Source organism: Oxyura jamaicensis, chromosome 2 (assembly GCF_011077185.1).
Source record: "Oxyura jamaicensis isolate SHBP4307 breed ruddy duck chromosome 2, BPBGC_Ojam_1.0, whole genome shotgun sequence".
NCBI classification, from domain to species: Eukaryota; Metazoa; Chordata; class Aves; order Anseriformes; family Anatidae; genus Oxyura; species Oxyura jamaicensis.
The window spans coordinates 122,533,140-122,557,792 of record NC_048894.1 but is presented as its reverse complement, the minus strand read 5'-3'; the positions used below and the strand labels follow the sequence as shown (position 1 = coordinate 122,557,792).

General features: G+C 40.1%; 1 protein-coding gene across 2 annotated transcripts; it reads right to left on the bottom strand.

The window, feature by feature from the left end:
- Positions 1–706: 706 nt before the first annotated feature.
- On the bottom strand, positions 707–23,767 carry MTFR1 (mitochondrial fission regulator 1). Of its 2 annotated transcripts, none has more exons than XM_035318279.1 (8): positions 23,636–23,767; positions 18,322–18,464; positions 14,908–15,006; positions 9,557–9,675; positions 6,308–6,549; positions 4,318–4,579; positions 3,982–4,150; positions 707–2,446 (listed from the first exon to the last, which is right to left on the bottom strand). In XM_035318279.1, exons 2-8 carry the CDS (start codon positions 18,385–18,387, stop codon positions 2,387–2,389), a joined length of 1,017 nt encoding a protein of 338 aa, XP_035174170.1. In that variant the 5' UTR covers positions 18,388–18,464; positions 23,636–23,767; the 3' UTR covers positions 707–2,386. The 2 variants fall into 2 exon arrangements, with proteins under 2 accessions (XP_035174170.1, XP_035174171.1); XM_035318280.1 differs by lacking the exon at positions 23,636–23,767 and adding an exon at positions 22,614–22,671.
- Positions 23,768–24,653: the final 886 nt, after the last annotated feature.

The window sequence follows — 24,653 nt, the reverse complement described above, 5'->3', positions numbered from 1 at the left end:
CCTCAGTTTGAGTACTTGTGTTTTGGGAGGTTTTTCTGTCAGCAGTGACATGTGTATATAAAAGATTTCAAGTAGAAAGATACAAAGTAAGGTACAGAAAAGCATAAAATAAATTATTTGATGACAGCTTTGTGATTATTTTTTCTTGTACAGTATTTCTGTTACAGTGGCTTTATGTCATGTCTTCGCCACGTGCCATGTTTCTGGTTTTCCTGGGTACTGAACACCTCTGCCTCAGATTGACCTTCCAGACTGGAAAGGTTTTAGTGCGGGTTTTTCTCTCTTTATAGGCAAGTTTAATAGGCCAGTTGATATCCCGACCTTTACAGCTAATGATTAACTGGGCTGAGTTCCATTATTGTAACTGAGAGAGTTCAGATGAAGCTGGTGGTAACACTTTCACCAGCTGGGACTGGGAGGGGAAGTGTTTGTGTCCAAGGAGGGTTTGAGTATCTTCCTGTTAAGTTTCTGGGGAAACATAAAATTCTTGTGCTCTCTGATCATTTATGTGAATACAACAGCACAGCAGAGTCAATGCAAGGACTAATTCTACTGTTCTTACTGCTGCACAGCAAGGTGAGTCCTTCAGTCAGGAAAGGGATGCACGCTGTGAATACGTTTACGGTCACTGTAACAGAATGTGCACTACACTTTGTTGTGGCTGACTTCATTTGTAGAGTACCGTAAATCAATCACATACACGGTGTTTATTTTAAATGCTTTTAATTTTACATAGTGGCAATATAGAGCATTAAATACAAAACTGGAGCCCAAAAGTATCTTTCAAAAAAGTGTTTTATAGGCATTTAAAAGAACATGAAGATTTAACGGCCTATCAGTAAAACTGATGGCCAAGCATTTTGAAAGGAATTTATATTGTGTACATATTAACACCATTTCAAGTTTCACACCAGAAAACATCTTCCTTGATCATACAATCTACATTCCAGTTATAAGCAGCAAAGCTTTAGTCATCTTCAGTAACCTAACTGGAGCCATTCAGCCGTCTCTACGTAAAACACGCTGCATTTTTCTTTTCCTAGAAAACAGCAGCTCTAAAAGGCACTTGTACAAGTTCCAGTAGCCAGATAAACTTAGAGCATGAACGAGCCAGACTTGGCTTTTCTAAGTTTATCCACAGTCAGAGCAAACCTTGGCTTCACCTGGGGGTGCAGCTGAGTTACAGTGCTCTGGGTGCTGAGCAGCTTTCTCCAATCTGGATTTTTTTTTTTTTTTTTTAGTTTGAGCCCCTGACATTTGTGGATAGAGGCCTGAGCTCAGGGGTTGGTTGGTCAGTGAAGGGGCTCCGTACAGGTCTGGCAGCAAGTAGCTGCTCTGGGAAATCCCCAAAGAACCTCCCCGGGAAAACAGATAATGGGCAACTGCTCCTACTATCGCTTCCCTGCGAATAGGACCGTGAGGGCTTATGCAGTCCCCACCTACTAAAATCCTATCCAGGGACCCAAAGGCCACTGGGAATAAAAAGGTATCGATGAGCATCTCGTAGCACAGCTGAGATGAGCGATATGCTTTTGGCAACTTGCACCCCACAGTACTTTGTACCTTTTTTTCCTTTACATCACTCCTGCAATAGTTAACACATACTCTGACACTAATTGTAATCGTTTTACTCTGCTGCTATCTACTGGTTATTTGAAATGCATTGCACTAACTAGTCACAGAGGCTCCCTCAGCATGATTCGCTCTTCATGCGCTCTTGTTGGCCACAAGATGATACAGGTCTGTTTTGCTGTCTTACCTCTGCAAGCTCACAAACTCATTTTTTGGGGAAAAAAAAATCCACAAAACACCAAGAATGTGCTACTATTTAAAATATCTCATACCGGGTGACCTTTGCAGCAGGCTTATGTTTTGACTTTGTTTCAGTATGAAGCAGAACGTGTTCAGTTTTAATTTGGGCTAAAAATTTGCTAAAACTGAGTTTAAAAGAAACACTTTTACACGAAAAATTCAGTACCAAACTAAACTTTGTAGTGCAAGTCATCAGTGGAGCTCAAACGACTGATTAACTTAAGGGTGTATTGCTGTCGTTATTAACATGTACACAATGTTTTAAGGTGGTCAGTTACGCACAAAGAATGTTGTAGAGATAAATTAGTGTTAATGAACTAAAACCACCCGGTAAGTCTGAGTAGAAAGCCAGGTTTGGATACAAAATTAATACCTGAGTACAATGGTCAAACTTCCTCCCCTTGATAAATCACATACAAACGCACCTCAAACGCAATGCTTAGTTCCTCAATTCAGCGTTTTCACATTAGGTTTTTCCGCGTTGTACGAGACCACTCGGTACTAGTGCTATTTGCAACGTCAGAGATTTCGGACAAAACAGCTCAACAGTCTTTCATGTAGCGATCTCAGTACGTTAAGATTTTTCAATTAAAGTCTTCATTTTTCCTGTAGACTTCAGCATGTGCGGTCCAAACTGAGAAGGAAACCAGAAACACATTCAGATTGCTTTCAAAGACCTAGCTGATCCATCCAACCAAGCTGTAAGTAAAACTAGAACCTGAGCAGAATTTCCTTTATCAACTTGCTTCTCTTCATGTAGATTTTACCCACGTTGTAGCCACACAGTAAAGGGAAACATGTCAGCAATCAGCTGCAATCACTCAGATTAGGCAGCTAACCATCTGCTGGGGAAGCTCTGACTAGAGATCCTTCACTCTACCACAGCAAGATACGAAGATTGATGCTGTTATCTTTAGAAGTTGACAACCAAGTGCTCCAGCAGGAGTTTCTTACGATTATTCCTGTTCTTTGTCCTGGGTTTTTGTGCAAGTCTTTGTAAAGCATAAAAGGTCTGATTTGGCAAAGAAGTTACATACTGATAAATAACTGATGACAGATATTTATTAGCTCCTTACGCATCAACATTTTCTCATTTAATAAATTAAAAGCTTCAGTTCTCTTAGTTTTTGAGGATTTAACGATCCTTTGTCTCAAAAGATGGACTTCAAATTTCAAAACAAAATTTGTGAAAAGCTCCTGTACAAACAAAACATTGCCAACTCTTCTTAAAGCCTCTGCTGCTAGAAACAAGTGATTGATTTGGGGGAAATATACAGCCTTGTAGTTGTGAACAGCCTGAATATTACAGAAATACCATTTAAAGGTCTAAACCAGAAGGCAAGTAAGTCAACATTAATAAGCTGAAGTACTCAGAAATCCTGAGATTTGTGGCTTGGAAAGCTTATTTTCCTAAAAAGTAAATTCAGAGTACAGCCAACTCTTCTGGTTGTTTTAAATTTTGGATTTTATGTGCATTTTTTTCTAAACTCACAAAGGGAAAAGTCTCTCTACTTTTCTGTTCTGATCCTATAGCACAAGGCTTCAAGGACTGCTTACTAACAAGACTGATCTTACAGTAGCCTCTTTTCTAAGTGTATGCTGCTGGAAACTCGGATCTTGAACATTCACTGCTTAAAAAGCCCTTACTTGAATTTCAAATCAATCTGAAATACACTAGCAGCCATTGTACTATGACAGATTTTACAAATAATTTAACATTCCTGCGCTGTAAAGAAGCTTTATTAACTCGGCTTATGCCAATTATTAGAAGAAACTCCCTACAACACGATCCAGCAGGCATTCTGAACAATTTGCTTTCTGCGTCCCTAGGAACGGTTGATGTTTCAGGATCTTGCTTCAGAATTGCACATGCGCTATCTGAATGGTTAAGAATATCACATTCTCATAGCAACGCGGGAGGTTTTTGTTTGAAAAAGAAAACTCTAGTAGGGCTTTTTACACCTCAAGCCAAAACAGGACGCAATCTTGAGAACAGATACTAAAAACAGAACACGACTGCCACAAATCCTAGTGTGTCAATAGTACTTCATAGGGCTTTGTGCACAGGGATGCAGGTATTTGCATCTGTTGCCAGGAAGATTTACTCTGGCTTACCAGGCAATTATCATTTAGTCCAAGCATGTGTTCAGTGAGAACCACAATACTCACCAGCACTACGTCAGTCTTTGTCTTTGTTTCAGTCTTTGGAATCACTTTTTCAGTTTCACTTTGGCTATCACTTCGGTATCGATAGGCAAATTTCTTTTTGAGTGCTTCTGCTATTAATGCAGCAGGATCTGTGGGGTCAGCTACTTTGGCTTTTGTATCTTCTGGTGATCTGGAGAAGTCAACAAGAAACTTTAGCATAGTCCAAAACAAAGCTGTAGAAGTTGTGAATGCTTTTGCATTCTTGCTCCATCACCACCTGTTTTAACCTGAAGTAGTTCTGAGTCATAAAAACAAATCATTAATGCACAAGGTAACAAACATAAATAAACGTCTTACCTTTTCACCGACCGTAGCTTCACGCTGTTCATGTCCTTGAGGATTTCTAGCATGTTTGGTATCTCAGACTTCTTTGGCCCATTTTCTATTGGAATCTGTCCAGAATTTTTTTTGTTTTTCCGTTCTTTAATGAGCTCAATTGCAGACACGCTCCGTTGCAGGCCCGGGGGAGGGAGTGGTGGTGGTGGAGGAGGGGGAGGAGGGGGAGGAGGTGGCGGTGGTGCTCCAGGGACAGCAGCTGAAGCAACTGGACTCAACCCAACTACAAATAAAACATGCATTCTGTGTCAGTTTAGTTATAAATACCTTTATACGTCACAAGTGCTCAGGTGAGAACACGACTAAAATAGCTTTGATTGCTTCCTCTCTGCTTTCTTTAGGTTATCACGTAACTTCTTCAATCCTAAACCAGGTAAGTAGGCATGTCTGAAAAGGCATATAAAAATCCTCCTGAAGGAGGGGTTCATTGGATTTCCAGTTCAAATTCTGGATACATTTGTGCTTTTACTGCAGGGGGATGGATGTCAGGATGTCTTTTAATTAAATCCTGATTTTAACATTATCAGCATTTCGCTTTCTTCTGAGAGGCAAGTGCTGAGCTGGAAGTCATAGCCAGTCTGTCACGTGAGCAATGGTTCTTCCAACATTTCACAAATAAAGGAGTTACCATATAAGATTTTAAAGTGTAAATTAGAGAGTTTAACTAGTGCCTAAATTCCATCTTATTCCGACTCTTTGAGGTGGACAGCTAATCATGTTTGAAGAGATTCTTCAGATTATCCTGAATTGCAATTTCCTGTGCTGTTCTGGTAAAAAGTGTTATAGCAGTAAATAAATGAAGAAACCTCTGTTCACATGCCCCTTTAAAGAAATCACCAAGACCACACCAAGTCAGAGTTCTGAGGCTTAGAGTATAAAGCCTGTATAAATAGGTATGTAAATAATACAGGAGTCTACTCTGCATATACATATTCATACACAATCATTACCATATTCTACCAGAAGAGGGAGGTAAAGATGATAAAATCACATCAAAATTCAAGTTTCCTAATACATAAAGGAAAAGGGAGAATGAGGAAAAGTACATTATGGTGGGATTTTTGTCAAGTAGCTACACTTGAAGGATGAAACCAAGTGATCCTTAAAACTGTTTTACGGTTTTGCATTTGAATAGTTGAGGAAATAAAAAGTAACTGCTATTGGTTCACAGAAAAAAAAACATCTGAATCAGAGTATTATTTCATACGTGGACAAAACAATGTATCCCTAAGTGATTGCAGGAACTGATGAAAACTGAATGGCTATTACCTCCAATCAACAAGGGCAAGCTCCACTAATCCTTGCAGATCACACACTTAGAACTGGAGGGATGGTAGTCAGAGAGGGGGGAAAGAGGGGGAAGAAACTTACAAAAAGGAATGTTACTCTGCTTACTACAGGAAACAGTGCACTGCTTCTGGTTCCATATGACCATGCTTGATCCCAGAGATCACTACAGAAAACAATTTCATCTTTTCTGCCATTTATTTTATGAGTTTGAGATATGTGCTACATATCCCCGAAGTGTAACTAGCATCTTACATGATTACATCAGGATATGAGAGAATGAATTTCACTAGCAGGTGGGATGATTTAGGGGCTAGTAGTTAAGTTACGCTCTTGTAGCTTGCTTTATTCCATCACGTTTATCACGAGCTTTGCTCTGAAAGCCGTTAATATTCTGTACTTATCCATAGATTCAGAGTTCTGGCGTGCTTTTACAGAAACGTAAAGATTTCTAGAATATTAGAAAATACAGAAAATCTGACAGGTCTCTTGTCTTCGAGAACTATTCTGTATTCCTTGGTTTGTATGCTACGTCTGTCTATCAAACTAACCAAAACAGCGTGGAGAAGTGTAGTATATCACAAAGATGAACTAGCACTGTACTGAACATAGAAAGGACAAATGCATTAACTTGTTTGTGCTAAGATTACAGCAAATTTTATACCTGCGGACAGATTCTGTTGTTCTTGTAAGATTACAATTTTGGCTATCTGTGCTCTCAAAGAGGCTAGTTCATTTTCTAGAGCACTGATCTTCTGCAGAGCTTCTTCATTTGCAGTCGCTGTGCTCCTGGATGCTGGTTCGTCTTCTACCAGGCTCGGTGAGGATCCCTGGTTGGACGGGGACCTTCCACGCTGATGTACTTCACCTGGAAGGGGCTGGGCCGTTTTTGACCAAACTTCTGACCTGTAACAAAAATAGCAAATGATTGTTTTTTCAAAAGGCTTTCTAATAGATAGAAACAAAAGCAATGTTACATACAGAACAGGAGAAGAAGTTAAAGGAGTGACTTCAAAGTTGTCTTCATACAAATCACTTCCCCCAAAACACCTCAAAGCGAGTAAGAACTTCACGTCCTTTCTGTTTGCATCACTGGCTGGTATTTCTTCTCCTTGTGCCTTGCCAACTTTGTATGGAATCCTTAATTTCCAGAGAAAAAGGAATTTGTTCCCTCCTGCCCTCAATCCTTCTCTGCCTCATGCGTGTTTTATTTTTGTTGAAATTAAGATTTAAAACATCTTTTTGCCCAAATGCTACCATTTTTTTCCTCATAAAAATTCATTTGTAGCTGATTCCTTTGAAGGAGGAAGAGTTTCTTATTTCCATGGCATATTTTGTACTGTTCCTGGACTTCTCCAGCCCTCCATTTTAGTGGTGGGAGAATGGAACACAGGGAACAGTTTAGCGGTGATGCTTAGACTGCTTACCAGTAAATAGGAAGGGACCTTATGTCAAAGTTTCTAACGATAAATAAAGCTATAGAGAATAAAACTTCAAACTTCATACAATTTTAAAGAGTCTAGAAGCTTCCCTTCTCTCTCTCAGAAGAGCAAGGAAACACAACTCTGCTGCTTTCTTTTACTACCCACTAAATCTGAGGCTATGTTAAACACTGAAGGATTATCGTGCATCTGCAGCTAACAACAGGTTATACTTACAGAAGACACCAACATTTAGAACAGTTTACCTCAGGTAGAACTGATAAGGATTAATGATAATACATTAATATAAACAGGAATACTTTATAACTGCTGATTATGGTTACACACTTAACTCTTACCTCGTTCCTGAAACTTCTCCGGCAGGTCAGGATTCCCTCATTTATTTAAATGTGAGAATAGGAATGGTGTCTGGGGATACGCCTTTTCAAAATGTGTGGAACGGCTCTAGGCTAAACACAGCTTCAGAGCCCTGTCGCTCTGGGTGTATGGGCTGAGCTGCTCTGGGTGGGCATCCCGTTAGATCTGCAGTGGTGCTACACTTACGACAAGAGCTAAGCTCTGAGGCTAGAACAAGCCCTGTGCTATGGCCACCTCAATGTGGTCTTAGATGCACAACTGAATCTTTTACAACGCTGACAGAAAGCATCAGCACAACTTGCAAAACTTGGTTAAGCACAGCTGAATATTATGAAGGATGTTAAAATTTAGGTGGTGCTATCTCCACAGGCATAGAAAGCAACAGAAACTATCGCAGGATGCTTCCTACAGCAGCCATCTCTCTGCACTCCCTAAAAAATAAAGTGGAAGGGGCCAGCAGTCACTTCTCTCTTTAAAACATACCTCCTACAGACTCTTAAAAGGAGCAGAACAGCTGAACAGAAAGGGTATTTTCAGCTCTGAGCAGCAAAGGCATTTTAAGCAAATTTCCTCAGTGGAATTTAATGCTGTAGAAAAATATTATGCCTGAGTTGTCACTACTGCTCTGACGGGGGGTAGGAGAAATATGACTTGTCCTTTAGTTGCTTCATTTATAAAACTGCATTCACAGAAAAAAAAAAGTCTGCAAGACTGTGGAATTATCCTGAATCCATATTTTAACAGTAACACCTATGGGATCTCCTTGAAACTGAAGCAGAATTTCAAATGCACGGAAAACACTCAGTGTATGCTCCACTACAGAACACCGTGCATGGATGTAATAACCAGTACATACTGAAATATTCCTATCTGCTAAGTAGTCCACCTACAACGCTGCATTACCAGCTGTTTGCCCTAAGGTCACTATTTATCTGCAGGATTATTTTAGTCCCACCCCACTCTAACTATCCCCTCCTCCCCCTTCACACAATGCAGGCATTTCAGCAAACGCACCAGTCTTAGGTCTTTCGTAACAGGTTCTCTGAAGCAACAAAGAGCTGTTCTCCCTCTTGTCTCCATTAGACTTAATAGCTTTACAGTGAAATCCTTAAACAAAACATTTCTGTGCCAACAACAGTAGTACCGGCTGCTTCATTTTCTTTGTATCAAAGACACTTTATGTACAGTTTTTCTCCAACAAGCCTTGATTTCTGTGACTCCCCTCTGAGTTTGTGAAACTAACGTCGCAGCACCAGGATATCACGCAAAGTGGCAAGTTGTTGGAGGGCATCTAGGTCTTCACTCATCTGTTTTGTGCCTTCAAATTAACAATGTATCCTCCAGCAATCTCTATCTGTGCCTTTCTCTGGAAGGTCAGCTGGAAGAAAAACTTCCTCTGCACTACAGAACCATGCCTTTGTTTCAGGCTAGCCTGAGCAGCAGTTTGGGTAGGCTACAATACAGTTCCTCATCACTTCAGCCAACTGCTTCATGCAGCTACCGCGCCATGTAGCGCTCATGGTCCAACACGACGGTACCTGCGCTGTGATTCTGGACACAGGCGCTCGACGTACTTCCCCACCAGTTCTCATTATATAGATTAAACACAAAATATGTCATAATTTTTTAATTGTCTGCTACAGAATGCAGAGTCTTATTGAGAAAGGTGAAAAATGATGTGACAGTTAGCAGATTGTCAGAAGGACCGCTGCTGTTAATGAGGAGGCCTACAAAACACTGCCCCATGCTAATGAAAGCCTCTGGAGAACTGGAGAAGAATCAGTGCTGGCAATCATGCCATGCCACAGTAGACCTTTTTGTGGGGACGAGGTTGTGTGAAGCTGTCACACTCTAATTCTTTGCAATAAATAGGTAAACAAAAGCCACAATCTTCCTCGTAGGAAGCCAAACTCCTGCATCTTCTCAAACCAGCCTTTCATTCACAATCCTGCTAGTCTCATCTCTACTCATTCTTTTCCAGTCCCTACCTCTTCTACCACTCTTCCCAGCGCACAAGTGCTCTCTGTTAACTGTAATGCACAGTATATTTTCAGTGGACAGATTTTTTTTTTTCCTTGACTTCTACCTTGAAGGAGAAGATCTGAGGAGCATACCTGAGCCTCGTAGAGACTTCACCTTCCTCTTGAGCAACCCATCTCACATCTGCAAAGGAGGCCACTGCATCTTCTCTAAAGTGATGAGGATGGTTTCCTTCTGTGCCATGAGAAGTAAGCTAGATTTTAAAGACAAAATTGAAGGTTTTAGAGTCATGATTCCCCATCCATTTCACTGTTATTTTACCCAAGGCTTTTAGTGAGGCTGCACATTACTATTAACACATACATGCACAAAACACAACTAACTTACTTACTACACTTGTTACTGTCCTGGGCTTGGTCCAGAACACCTTTCACTGAGTAACTATATGTCAGTGGCTAGCTATACACACTCTCACATGACACTAACACTAAGAATCCAAAGCAAATTGTTACCTTAATGACAACCAAGCATCAACATTCTTAAATTGTTTGCTGTATTATCTCAAATAATGTTTTAATTATATTCATTATCAATAGTTAGAAGAGACAATAATTACTACTCTTACCTCTTAAACTTTTACTCTGATGTAGTATTATTATGAAAGGGAAATTCTGTTGAAGTGTGTTTCCCTTCAACTTGCAGAATTTCTGTACAAGAGTTAGGGCATAAACATTATAGAGGAAACAAGTCACTCCTACTAGCTCCATCATCACACAGACTTTCAGTGAGAGGTAAGATGAAATCGTAATGGAAACGACTACGCTATTTGCTAAAAACCTCATTTATAGCATGCCAAACAGACTATTTTTCAGCACAGTTCTGTCACCAGCTTTTTTGAAGCCAAGGGTGAACAAGGCTCAAGAGACTGGGACCTTTCTTACATTTGCAGCTAAGTGTCAGACCTGAATGAAGATTTGAAAAATTGTTTGGACCATCAATATGTGTTCCGTAACACAGCTACACAAAGTGGTTTCAAATCTACTTTGAAACATTGGCTGCTTCCCCAGGTTAGACAAGGGCATGTGTACTCAGTCACTGGACTACTGATCAGCCTGGGCTCAGTACCTTAGCAAATAAAAGCTACTGAAATACCTTTCAGTAATTTCCTCTGCTCAGTTTGCTGTCTTCAGTTATGTCCAGTGCATCTATGCCACCTCTTTTGCTTGCACTAGATGTAATCCACATGCCAAATTTGCGCATGAATTGTTGCAGCTGTTTACGTGCTACCTCGTTGTGGCCAAGAAGCTGGCAATAAGATGGTGGTATGATATAATAATCTCTTAAGGATAGTTTTGATCTGTCCTGCTAGTGCTTAAGTCAATTTTCAAGGCAACTCACCTCTCTAAGAGGAAGCTGTAACAGAGCAGCAACTATGGAATAGTCGCAGTACCCTGAATTTGTAGCAGACCTAGCATAGTAGGACTGTGGTCTTGATTAAGTAAAACCATTTATGATGAACATTCACAGGTAGTTCAGTTGTAGCCTTTGCTACACAAGTTCCAGGGAGACAGAAATTGTGTTGTTTTTTATTATTTTAATTTTTGTTGTTGTTTGTGTGTTGCAGTTCTTTTTTTTTCCTTCCCCCAGGAGTTGTTACAAACAGCTTTGGAAATTGAGATTACTCATCTTCACCTCATACTCTTGCAACTTGTGTGTGAGCCTTTCTCACAGCTCCCAGGAGTGTATATTGGCATCATCAAATCATTTGGAAACAACAGGGTTTTTTCCAGGTAGCATCAGCACAGATGGTAATATGTTTTTCACATTAACAGTTGTGCCTAATACCATCACAGTCTGCCTCACTTTAAAACAGTCTAGAGAATACTATATTGCACGTTAGGATTTCCATTGTTTGAGGTTTCCTTGTTTTGCTGTTGCTGTTTCAAATAAAAAAAGAAATGTTCATGACCACAGCAGCTGTATTAATGTTGGTGGCAATTAAAAGCATCTGTAGCATGTCAGCCAGTTCTTGCAGGTGATACACATTTTCCTGATGGCAGTGGTCATGTGAGGAACTATTTCCGTGAAAAGATTGAAGGTGTATTTAAATAAAGGCACTTGCATCAAAAATCATCTTATAAATCAACAGTAAGGAATGCATTTCCCATTGCCAGGTTTCCTGCTCTGTGAGATAAATAAGTTCTAATCCAACATTTCGTAGTAAGCCTTCTGTTATATTGTGATGCAAGTTTCGTCTTACTTTTTTATTCGTATTTATATGTAAACAGAATCTGCTTGTTACCCATATACAGATGTTTCTTTTCTCTATCCCTATAAATGACAAGGCCTTCCACAGCAGTGGATTTTGAATTTCAAGTTGAGGCAGGATTTTTAATTGAATTTAGAGGTTAAAAGCCAACACCCATCTCTTAAAACCTTTGCTTGTCTGTAGAATGATGTTTCAACAGCTCTGCTGAATACCCTATTCCTGCAGCCAACCTTGGCTGAAGAACACTTGGACAACTGCTCTCCCAGCACCAGAAACGGGGAACAGAGAGCTGAAAGCAGAGGTGGAGAAGGAGGGGAAGTAGCCTGCTTTTCCAAGAAATACAGAGTTGTTGCCCCAAATTCTTCCTTAACATATTTTTTTTTTTTCCTATTTTAGTAGGCGTGTATGCTTCACACTTACACGTGTGCATGCACCTGTGGCTTTCAGATCCATTTCTGAAAGAATTTCTGGAAATCAGAACACTCACTGTTCTGTTTTAGCTGATGTCAAAGCAGGATCTCTATTTTTTTGTTTGCTCCAGGAAATAGAAAGCAGAACAAATATTTGTATACATTTAAGAATAGAATAAAAACTCTAATTTCAAATTACTAATAGATTTAGGTATTAAAAATTTGGAAATACTTCTTCAAATAAGACAAACATACTATGATTTTTCAAATTCTGATGTTTGCCATGTTTGATTCAAGCCAATTCCTTAGGAGACCTGTATTCAGTTACCAGGTCTGTGTCAGACAAACAGGAGCAGCACAGGACTAAAACAGAGGTGCTGTACTCAGGGGACACTGAATTGGTAACTCAGGGAGAGGAAGGCTCCTATCTTCTGAGTATTTTGTAGATTTGTTTAGATCTACCTAGGCTATATTGATGTTTAACTATTTTTTTTCTCCTAAAGACCACAGATAAACCTAAAATAATGACAGACAAAAGAGCATTATGAACCATTTCCATTTTTTCCTGCTATAGAGAGTAGGTAAGGTAAGTTCTGCCACCACTGCATGTAGCAGTTAATTCAAATATTGACTACGGCAAGGCCCAGAGAGAGGTACTACAACAGCTGCAGACCTCAAAAATCAGAATATTAGGCTATTACTCTGCTTATTAGACTAGCAGAACAAAAGAATGCTAGGAGAAACAAACAAATATAAGAGATATCCTTTCAATATCTCTTATCCATTTAACAAAAAGAAAATGAAAGCCTACAGACAGCTTATTCTTAAAGTTAGAAACACTGATGATATGCATGCACCCTGAGATGAGGCAAGTATGGTTTGCTTTGTTTTTTCATAAAGTGACTTACAGCAAGGTTCAGTGCATGGTCCTTTCATAATATAGCTAAAGCTGGCAAGAAAGAAAAAGGAAGAGACAGCTATAGGAAAGCATCAGTTGCAGCAGCATAAAAATGATCAAGACTGGCATTGAATTTCAGTACAGAATCTTAACATGGATAAAGACTTAAAAATAGACATTAGCATCACAGTTTTACATGTTCAGCAGTTTATATATTTAAATGCTTATAAATAGTTATAAAATATATATTAGAAAGCCTTGCATAAACCATATAAACTCTGATGTATCTAAAGGCTCAATACAGAAATATTTCAAATTCACTCAACTATGATAATCGTACTTCTGTTCTTAGGATCCTTTCCTTTCATCTAATAGAAAATGAATGTTTAGCCTTACTGTGCATAAAGTATAAGCAAAGCTGACTGACTCTTTAAGAGGAAAAAAAGGCAATTTTTTATTTGTTCTAACACAGAATTCAGATGAAGATACACATCTATCTTGTTATTTCAACACTAAAAGTATTCGGAAAAAAATCCCCAGATGTATCTTACAGCTCTCTGCAAGTACCTAAATCCTTTTATAAACTGTACTGAGAGAAGGCTAATTATTAAAAATGAGCACTATCTTCCCTTGTATAGCCTTTACAAGGGAAAATCAGATACACCACAAAAGGACTTCACTTGCTTTCAAAGCAGAGGCACACAGAGCCATACTGCTAGCATACCTATTATTAATTATATATCCAGAAGTTTCAATCCAGCATTTAATTTTGTTGTCCTTCCCACCTGCACACATTCCTCCCCTGCAATGTGTGTGTATATATATATATATACATATATATTAAGTTTCATGAAGCCACCAGTACTGGGAGATGTTTGGCCCCATTGTTTCTCAAAATAATTATCTAAGAGAATGCAGACTGTTTTTTTTTTTTTAACTATCACACCAAAAAGGCTTCCATGATAGTCTGAACTACCTGATTTTACTAACATAATTTCAAATTTAAATATTGTTCATACTTTCCATATAGGATAAAGAGATTAATTTAAGAGTGAAAAATTTAGCTTTGTAGCAATTACCCTGTCTTAGTGTGGGTGATGATTCCCACCCACCATTCATCATATTTGTTCCCCTCCCTTGTTCAGTCCCAGAAATATTCCTTTCTCAGCATGAGTTTCAAACACAAGATTTCTCTAACTTTATACCCACCCCCAATCCACAGCACACTCAGAGTTGAAGAGATTATGTGTAACAGCTTCCATTTTTCCATCTGTTCCTGAACAACTTGTTATAAAAAGCAAGGGTTTTCTCCTCCTTAAGCTTTACCCTTGCTCTTTACCCTCCCACTATACGCAGTCAAAGTTAGAAGCAAACAAATCAGAAAGCTGCAGAGCACTGATGTTCCCCTTTCACCTACACAATGCTAGCCTTGTATAAAAAAAAAAAAAAAGCAAAAGAGTACTCATGTTATCTTAGAACTAATTTTTAACTTTCCGATAAAGCTGTTTATTTTCCAAATATTTTTAAGTAACACTGTTCATCTTCACATGCCTCTTCAGCCTAGCTTTAAGGACTGTTTTCAGGAATAAGTTCCAAACTTTTTTAAGAAAGAATTTTTCTTCCATGAGTAACTTTTTAATACTCTATTGTGCCATTTTAAGTTCCATTTTCTTTAGGAAAAATGTTTGTCTTAAGTTTCACTACATGTTACAGCAACATGGATTCGTGTTCTAGGCAGTACAGAAGCTGAATTCTCCAATGGGCCAGGTTTATCTTATTCTGCTTTCAGGAACACTCTAGTCAATTTTTTAAAATGAACCGTAGAATTGCTTAAAATCTTTTGACACAGGAGCAAATCTCTTTATCTGGGTAGTGAAACTTGTGTTTTAAACCGTTGAGAATGCCTACCTGAAACTGAACTCTTGGACACTGTATTAGAGAGAGGTTAGTGCCAATTTTTCTCACAATACTTCGAGATGAACCATAAGGCTTGCTTGACCAAAGTACCTAGAAACAAGAAAAAAAAGCAGTCAGCTGTTAGATGATTCATTTTTCTATCATATTGAAGTAGCTTCCCATTACCCTTCTGTACTACACTTGTGCTAAATGTATTCATGATTTGTAAGTTATTCCTTTCACACTAGGAAAGAGAACATAACACATTCGCTCAATTTTCTATCACTTCATTTAGTGAACTCCTTCCATTTTATACTTGATTTGGTAAAAAAAAAGATGTTTTGGTCATTAAAATATGCCTGTTTAGGCTCAAGACAGCCTTTGCATTAAGTTTAAATTCAAAACAATAAATCTAGTAATAGAGAAGGATTCAAAATTTAGTAGTTTCTTCAAAAGCGTAATTTGTCCATTTTTAAGACAATAAAGAGTAATCTGCATTGTGTCATACACCTCTTTTTAAGGGAAAAGCAACTCAATCACGACAAATCCATAAAGTTATGTAATTCTACATTTCCCAAAGTTTATTTTTTTTCGTTACGAGCTCTTCTGACGCAGGAACAGTGTCTACCAGTCTTCAAACAAACAAACCACCCCCTAATAGCTAGTATAAACTAGAAAGCGTAACTGTGGAATTCAAGGGTAGAAAAAAGGAAAAGTGAAAAAAAGAAATGTTTGAAAATGAGACTGTCATAAAATACACATGCACTAGAGAAAATTGCACATAGCACCTCAATTCACCTGGCTTCTGGTTCTGAACTATCTCTACTGCAATTCACATTTCTTCCATGTTGTTTCAGTAGGGACTGAATTTCTGTTGTACTTAATGTCAAGAATGTTTGCTCTACTGTCTACCATAGCTGTATGAAATAAAATGAGACTATAATCCTAGGAGAATACTACAAAATGATCCAGAACAAAAGGAAAGAACAGAGACAGAAGTAGGAACGATTTCAGTGGAGAGAATGTCAACAGAAACAAAGCAAAAAAGGTGAAAGAATAATGGGAAGACTATAACTAATAAACAATTATTAATTGGTTAATAAACAATTAGAACACCGTCAGGTAACTGAAAATACTTGGACTGTGTCTACTTATGGCTGTAGATATGAATCTACTACTCAGACCTTAGTTTTTAAAGGCTCATAGCTTCAAGCCAACTCAACAACCTGTTAGAAGGTTGCCCCAAACAGAAAACTTAGATAAAATCCATGCTGCTAATACTATGAAATCAACCCTCATGTAGCACGGCTGTATTGCCTGTGTGATTAGTGTAGGGAAGCTGTGGGAGTTTCACAACACACGGCTCAGTATCATTTTGATATACCAAGCAAAGATCACTACTTGTAGATTTCAAAGGTTCTATTCAGGAGAAAGTATGTTCCGTGGTATTTATCCCCAGATTATATTATTTCGAAAACTTCACACAAACATTTTGCTTAGTCCTATACTGCAGCATCTTTCCTTCCCCTGACTTTAATCAAATGTACGAAGTTTGATAAAATAAATGCACATATGCATTGCACATATGCTACGCTAGATTTCCACATCAGAGCTGCAACTTTGCCAATCATCCACTCAGACTCAAGTTTTTCATTACATGAAATACAAATTTTCTTGCTTAATATGCAGTTAAGTTAGGATACATTTCTTCCAACATACAGAATACTCTACAGGTACTGCATTTTGGATTCCTCAGACAAAGACCTCACATCTGTGATCTGTGACACTGGTGTCTTTCCATCTGAACAAAGAGCAGGTAGACCTGGAGCCCTCAATAATAAGTCACTGACATGCAGTACCACAGTCACACAGCCTCACTATTCACAGCAGATTCTGCTGCTAAAAGCAGGACAGTTTACAATAGCCTCAAAGCGACGGTACATTGGAAAAAAAATAGTATTAGGCAAGGGAAGGCTTGATTAATTACAGTAGTACTTCCCTAACAGCGAAGAGGCTAGACTAGGTGCTCTATTAGCGACATACAGGCAGCACATTATTTAAACAAGTGGTAAAGCTTGTTTAGAGATTGCTCAGACCACAGCCAAGAGGCTGGCTAGGGCCCATGTACCCAAAGTATTTGGCGCCCAAATGCCTTTCAGGTTTTTTCAACAAGCAGTAGTTTGGTGCGCTGAAGTTTCTTTGACTGAGTTTAGGTAAATCAAGATGTGGCTTTGCAATATTTTTGGAACACCGCATGCAAGCTGTGCCACCAGGTACGACAATGAAGTCAGCACACCCCTCAGCTGAGCTAGTAAGTCTCATCCCTGTTCACACGACTTTTGTTGACTTGAAGCACTGGCAGAGCAAGTCTGCAGAGCACTACTTAGTCATACCCCTTATTGCATCAGTGTTTTGCTGTTCTGCAGGAAGGCTGACATCTGGAAATGTACCTGCATTATCACAGCCTCAATACAAGCAGAGAATGGGGGGTAACAGAGGTTAAAAACCCAGTTTTCCCCCTCTATTCAAACTGACAATGACCACAGTAGAGCCCATTCTCAAGCTTTGATTTTTCAGAGTTACACTGCATAAAATCTCAGACTTAAATTCTAATAAAAGCCTAAAATACTGATTTTTATGGGTAACTTACAACGTATATTAGTTTTGCTCTCTGTAAATTACCGAGATTAATAAAAGGTTCTACCACAATCACTGGAGGAAGTAATTACTTGGGTAAATACTGCACAGCTGGTAAGCAATTCCAGCTTACTAAAATGTATTGTCAAATTATTGGGATTATTGCAGTGAAGCCAATAATTCACCTCAAAATAGCTTCTAAAGATCCCAGTGATAAAGTAGGTGATGTGTGACATCTCTCTCTCTGCTAAACATCAAAAGAAAACCGTATATACACTTTCCTCCAGGCGGAGACCTGTGTGCGTGCATTCCTGTTTCCCCAATAAGTAACACAGCTGTGTTGCTCTCATGTAAAGTAACATTTTGAAGAGGAGAGGCAGATATAGCACAATTCCTGTCGTCCCGGTTTCATGGAGCTTTGCACATCTCCAAGATGCAAGCAAAGTAGTAGTAAAATTTAAGAATTAACATCATTGGCAAAATTCAGTTGAAAGTTTTCCTTCAGCTTCAAAATACACATCGAAGCCCAGCATGAAAAGCAGTGTTTACACTGTAAACAGTTTATTATTGGAGCTAGAAGGAGCTACATGATATTTTTAATGCATACATTACTTGGTACTTCAGTGTCCAAGTAGTGAACTCTGTATTTTTTCAGCAATGCAGAATCATATGAGAATTTAGTATATTTAAAGTGTTCTGCTGGAGTGGATGTGTACAAGCTAAAACACATAACGTGTTTTCCACACCTGATTTTCAGAAAAAAAAATGAATCAAGTTTGAAACACTTACTGATTCCATGTTTAATCCAACTTGTTCAAAAGCCATCCTAATTAAGCGCTTAAGCCAGCAAATCATCTGGATTGGAAACTGCCTTTCCAAGCCTGGATTTAAGCCTTCCAAATCTGCAGGACTGCGGAGGTTCCATAGTCCTTCTGAAACAAGAAACACAAACAGTTTAGAAGCGTGCTGCGGTCATGTAAAGGAGTAAATTGTTCCATGTATTCCAAGAACAAGCTTTAGTAACAGTTACTGACAACAAGATACTTTCAGAGACAATTCTAAGTACTGCAAAGTACAGGCATCCAGAAAGCAATTACCTAGTAGAGGTAACAAAGATTTTTTTAGATGATTTTTAAGAAATCAGAGCTGTTGCAAAGTTAATGATTAAAAGGCTGGGAAAATGTCTGTTCACTTCAACTTGAACAAAACTCCGTGGATTGATGGCAGCCAGGGACTAACACCAAGATTTAAGGGCCATACCCCTATCTGAAACTCTTCTCCATGCAAGAACAAACTACAGAAAACAGACCACCTCTCCTCTTTCAAGTTCCCTGACAGCTTTGCTGTTTCCTCCGTTTTCCCACAGCTGAGAGTCTGGAAATGTGGAAAAATGACTAATAGAAGAAAAAGACAGGAAATAGTGTAGCTGCGGGACCTGAAAATCCTCCAGTGACTTGTAAAGTTGGCCAGTTTTCAAAATGTGTCTATTTATACATCCAACCGTTCACTTAAATCAAGATGTTTTCATTGCTCCTCTAGCGAAAATAGCGTATTTTGCCTCTAAACATGTTCTGCACCAGTCATAACTTGGATGCCATCGAGATGCGTGTGCCACCAAAAAAAAAAAAGAGCCATAGATGTAGGTTTACGTTTGTTTTGTGCATCAGACTAGAAACAACACTCTGCTGAACCACCCTGAACAACATATTTGTAGCATGAACAAGTGTGGTGCTGAAGCCATTGCACACAGAAGGATGACTAAGGCAACGGAGCAGCGAGGAACTGTTAGCTCAGAAGTTTGAAAGGCGGGAGATGGAAAAGCTCGGCAGTTTGAAAGTGCCCACAGCACTGCAGTTTAAATCATCACTGTTTCCATTACAAACATTTTTTTTCCCAACAGTTCCTTAGTAATAACCTACTTCTTGTGGAAACTTGGCAGGAACGGCACAACTTTACAGCTACCTTTTTTTAGACAGGCTTAAAAACAAACAAACAAGAGTTTGATATTAGTTTCTCATCACCACGTAAAGAAAAACACACAGCATTTTCTTTTACTGCTGAATAAACTAGGAAAAACTAATCTATCAACTAATGTAAACCTAAGAGAAAATATATATATATATAAAGAAAAAAAAAAAAAAAAAACGACAGAAAAGTGAACCAAAAGATTAGATGGAAAATGCAGTTGTTATAAAAACAACAACAGGGAAAAATAATGGGCTACCTATCAGTCACCAACATAAGCTACACTAGTACGTAATAAATAAGAAGTCCCTAAGCCATGGACTACCAAAAGCTGGAAAGGTCTTTTAGGGAAGCATTACCATCTACTTGATCTAGTCTTCCTTTAGACATCTGTTAATTCTTCCCTTAGACAAGCTGCTAGACTGTATCTTTGATCACACTGCACCTGCTGTATTTTTAAAGCAGGAGAAATGCAAGTGTTTCTGTGTGCCTGGTATTAGATTTGGCATCATATCTGGCACCGCAGAGATGCAGTGAAATAAAAGAGAGAAAACTGTATTAAAAGGGGAAACCTGTTCTGAAAGTGTGCCTCTCCAAAGGAGTTCCTCTGCCTCATTCCAAAATTCAGACTTGTTGAACATGTAGTGTGGAAATCAAAGAGAAGAAAAAATGGAGGCTGTGTTAAGGCATTCAAACGAAAGAGGAAAAGAAAAAGTAGAGAATGTACTGCTGAGCAACTGAGAGCACAGGGCGGGCTGGTAAAGGCAAGGGACGGGACTATAGAGAGATCACAGAATGGTTTGGGTTGAACACTTCCAGGAATGGGGCATCCACAGCTTCTCTGGGCAACCTGTGCCAGTGCCACCCTCATCATGAAGAATTTCCTCCCAACATCCCAATCCCATCTAAATCTCACCTCTTTTATGTCATTTTAGTCATGTTTTGTTCAGTAAGTAAAGAAAATGTATTGACTACCTGGGTTCTGACCAACCAGGAGGGCTGAGTCTTTCATAACAGAAGGTGATTTGGCCAGAAACCACTTAAACTGATTATCTACAGTTTGCATTAGAAATCATTGTTTCTTCTGTAGCCTTAACGCTTCAAGTACCCAAACCACAGTCATCAGCTTCCCAATCTTGTCAATGCCCCATTGTTTGCTTTTGTTGAAGAAAGTGACAGAGGTCCATCTGTAAAGCGCAGAGTACCACCCAGTTCCTGGAGACTGACACTAAGGACAAGCACGCTTTAATAAAGACTGGCTCATTAGTCATCTACAGGCACATCTAAAAGGAAAATGTTTCCAAGCATATCTCCTTGTTATTCTTACAAGAGTGATTGTCATTCCAGAATTATGCCCCGACAAACTTTATACTCATTTCTTCTAAACTATATTGCACTAAAATCTCAATTATTTCACAATTACTCTGTGACCCAAGTACAGAAAGGGTTCCTTCCAAATGAAACTGCTGGACAGCAAGAATAAAAGCATTAGCAGATTTTTCTCTCGTGCTTTGCATACGTGCCAATTTCAGAAGCAGGAATTAAACATTTATTGCATCTAGTAACCCAGAATAACACCTCTTTTAAAATATTCATGCTTGCTTTATTTATCCTTTATGTTCTTGATTATCCTCTATCTTCTGATGCTTCCTACACTAAAAATAATAGCAGTTTAATTCCTCTAAAGCTTCCACAACTCAATTATGACAATAAAATGCCCCAAGTGACAGCAATATTGCTATGAAATGCAGTACCTCTGCCGCGCTTAAGTAAAACTATTACAATGATAAGCAGTAGTCATAGGCAGGATTCCCAGCAGAGGTTAGAGGAGTAATAGCACAAAGAATTACATTTTTGCACAGAGCAGGCAGGGTGGGAATTTCATGGGTTCTTTGTTTATAAAACCCTGCTTACACAGAAATTAACAACGTTCAAGAACTTTCTGTCTGATATGGAAATGTGCTGAAATTCCCTGGTTCACTTTCCCCTCCTGGAGCTCTCTTTAGCCCCCACTTACTACAACCACGTTTGCAGGTTTCACTCAATACCTTCATATCAAGTATCAGTCTAGGAGGCTGAGAGACAGTACCACTTATAAACTATAAAATGTTAATGCAATAAATACAAAGGCTCTGGAAGCTGTACACGCAAGTATACTGGTCAGCAAATACGAAATGAAACCCTTTGCCAGGCTCTCTACCGATTGCCACACATGAAAGATGAGAAGAAGGAAAAATTAAACGCAACTGCTTTCAAATTGAAATATTTCTGTAGATTTTCCAATGCTGTATTTATTCAAGTCCCTTCCAAATTATGAATTCTCTCTCTTTAAAAGAAGATATTAATATTTTTCTTACTAAAGGAAGTTTCTCTCATTCATGTAAACTCCACACAAAAATAAAAGAGAATGGTTTAATGCACTCGATACAGAGGATCAGCCATATACAAACAATAAACAAGTGCGCACAATCTGAAAAATGAAAGGTCTGGTCTCTAAATTGAAAGGTATGCACAACATAAACAAGTACTTCTTTTTTTCCAAAGTGTGGTTTCAAAGAAACACCAAGCACATCAAAAATTATATTAAAAAAAAAAAAAAAAAGGTTCCTCCTTACTTCAGCAGGAAACCAGGCCACGCATATCTTCAGTCTTGATGACTGACACATGACCCAAGCTCACCTGACGAAGTTATATCAGTAAGGACACATATTAAAGAATTAACGAAGAAAGATAAAAGGCAACAAAAAATATCGCATGAAACCAAGCAGGCAGGCAAAATCTTCTGATAAAGGACCGGGCCCTCTCCCAAATCAACACGGACCACTTACAAGTAATGTAAGCATTTGGCAGAGGTCATGCTGTCAGTTACAGAATTCTGCTTTTGGCCTGGGAGGCACAACTAACAAAGTGCCTGTTACTTTCAGAAGCACCTGTTTGGAATGACAGGCCTAGAGAGATAAAAGTCAGTGGATACTACACAGACATCAAGGGCTTATCTAAGCTTATCTAAGCTAACACCAGCATGAAATCTAAAGCAAGAATTGGAAATAATACATATATTCAAGAGAAGTTGTTAAAGCTTTTTTTTTAAAGAAATATAACCTAGTTGTACACACCTCAAGAGACAAAACCATATTTATCATATCTTACCAAAGTTACCACACCTTGCGAACTGCATACGGAGAAGAAAAAAATCATGTTTGAGCACTGGTTTGATCAAAAACCTTTGCTCGACAGAACTTCTACCTACGTGATATGGTATCGATAAGTGAAATGCTCCAACTTTTCTAAGCCCTACAGTTTCACACCACACAGACCTAACCACACACCTACGCTCTGCTGCCAGACCCAGCTCCCTGGTTGTTGCTGTGAATGCCAGTCCCTCTGCTACAGCTTTGAGAAACAAGAAAAAGCAAATTTTATTAACAAAAGCATGTATTTCTCCAGAAGGCAATCAAAACACCCCATGTTTTTCCCCCTAATCTCTCTTAGTAGCAACTCTGAGCTCCTACATGCAGCAGCTAGCTAGTGACCTGTACGAATAAGATTGTTTTGACTCAGCAACGTGCAACTGGATGCTTTAGAGGCGATGGGCTTAACGCTCACCTCCCTTTTTTTTTTTTTTTTTTTTTTTTTTCCAGCATTAGGGAGAGAGCAGACAGGGTTACCTCCTTTCCACTTACGGTTTGTGAGCGCTGTGCTCACACTAGCTACCGAGGCCTAGACCTGCCCGAGGAGGGAACATTGACCAAGTCCTGGTGCTGCTCTCAGGCAGATCAATGCACTACGGCTGATACCAGCATTCAGACTCCCCTCACCCCCCATTTTGGGCACCTCGTTGGACAGAACACCGCCCAGCACACCGCGCGTTACCCCTTAACGACCACAATTACCGAAGAACCCAGCACCGCGGCGGCACCGCTGAAGGCGCAGACACCACAAGAACACCAACCCAACCCCCACAGCCCTCACCCACCTCTCCCCTCAGATACCTCCGCCTCACTAAAACCCACTCAGAGCCCCCTCAGGACCCTCCTCAGCGAGGTTTTTGGCCCCGGGCAGCCACCACAGCACCACCGAGCACTCCCCAGCCCGCCTCAGGCAACGGCCACGCTCCCCCCCCCCTCCCGGCCCTCACCGCCTCAGCCGCCGCCGCCTCAGCGCTGCCTCCCTCAGCCGCTGCTCCCACCGCGCTCGCCGCCCGCCCCCCCCCCCGCTCAGCCAATCCACATCCTCCCCGGCACTGCCTCAGCCAATAGGAGGCCGGCTCGCCCGCCGGGAGGCGGGACATCGGACGCCCTCTGGAAGATGCCGAGCGGCGACCTTACCCGGCAGGCACTGGGAAAAGAGAGGCTCCGCCCCCGGATTCTGTCACGTGACCGCGCGGCCGCGGGGAAGCCGCCATTTCCCGTGCGGCGGGGGGTAGCGGGCAGTGACGGCTGTGTCCGGTTTTTGTGGGGTGCGGGGAGCCCATAGCGCTCTCTGCCTGAAGGATGCTCCTCAGAATTGTAGGAGGCGTCGGTGTAGGAAGCGCTGAGTGCTCGGTTTTTGTGCCAGAGGCTTTGTGGCGTTGCCCTGGCGCCTTGGCCGTGCCTCACGGCGCTGCCGACGTGTCCTGCCCTTTAACGGTGCGGCTGCCTCGCGGCTCTGGTGGTAGTGTTGTTTGTGTCTCGTTAAAACGTCCAGAAAGGGTAAAAAGTACCGCCCTGCTTAGGCGAAGCGCTGGTGTGGTAGCGCACAGCGAGCTGCAGGGGGACGCGCTGAAATAGCTTCCTGTCAGGGGCTGCCGAGGCGTAGGCCGGCCTGGAAAGAGAACGATGCCTTTCCCGGTGCTGGGGCTAGAACGTATGCCTAGTGTTGGCAGTTGTATAAAGACATCAATGCGACTCGAAAGTTTTAGTGTGAGCACTTCAGACCTCAGTTCCACTGTGAGGAGTGGAGTAGTAGAATGGGAGAATGAAAAAAGCTTTACACCAAGTTTTTTTTCTTTGTTTACTTAAGAGAAAAATAAAGCTGTTTAGCAAATCAGGTTAAAATCTGTTCGTGATAAGTTCGTGTGAGGGGGACTGGTGGGCTGGGGGCTCACTGCTTTGTGCTTGTTTTGAGTGCAGGTAAGTGCTGTATCTCCACGTGGGGCAGGTTTTAAGTAACACCAA

Coding starts and splice junctions, on each gene's coding strand:
- MTFR1 (XM_035318279.1), bottom strand. CDS start 18,387: ATGATTTGCTGGCTTAAGCGCTTAATTAGGATGGCTTTTGAACAAGTT. Junction 6,550..9,556: donor GAAGTCTCTACGAGGCTCAG/GTATGCTCCTCA, acceptor TTTTTGTTACAG/GTCAGAAGTTTGGTCAAAAA. Junction 2,447..3,981: donor CAAAGACTGACGTAGTGCTG/GTGAGTATTGTG, acceptor TTTCCTTCTCAG/TTTGGACCGCACATGCTGAA.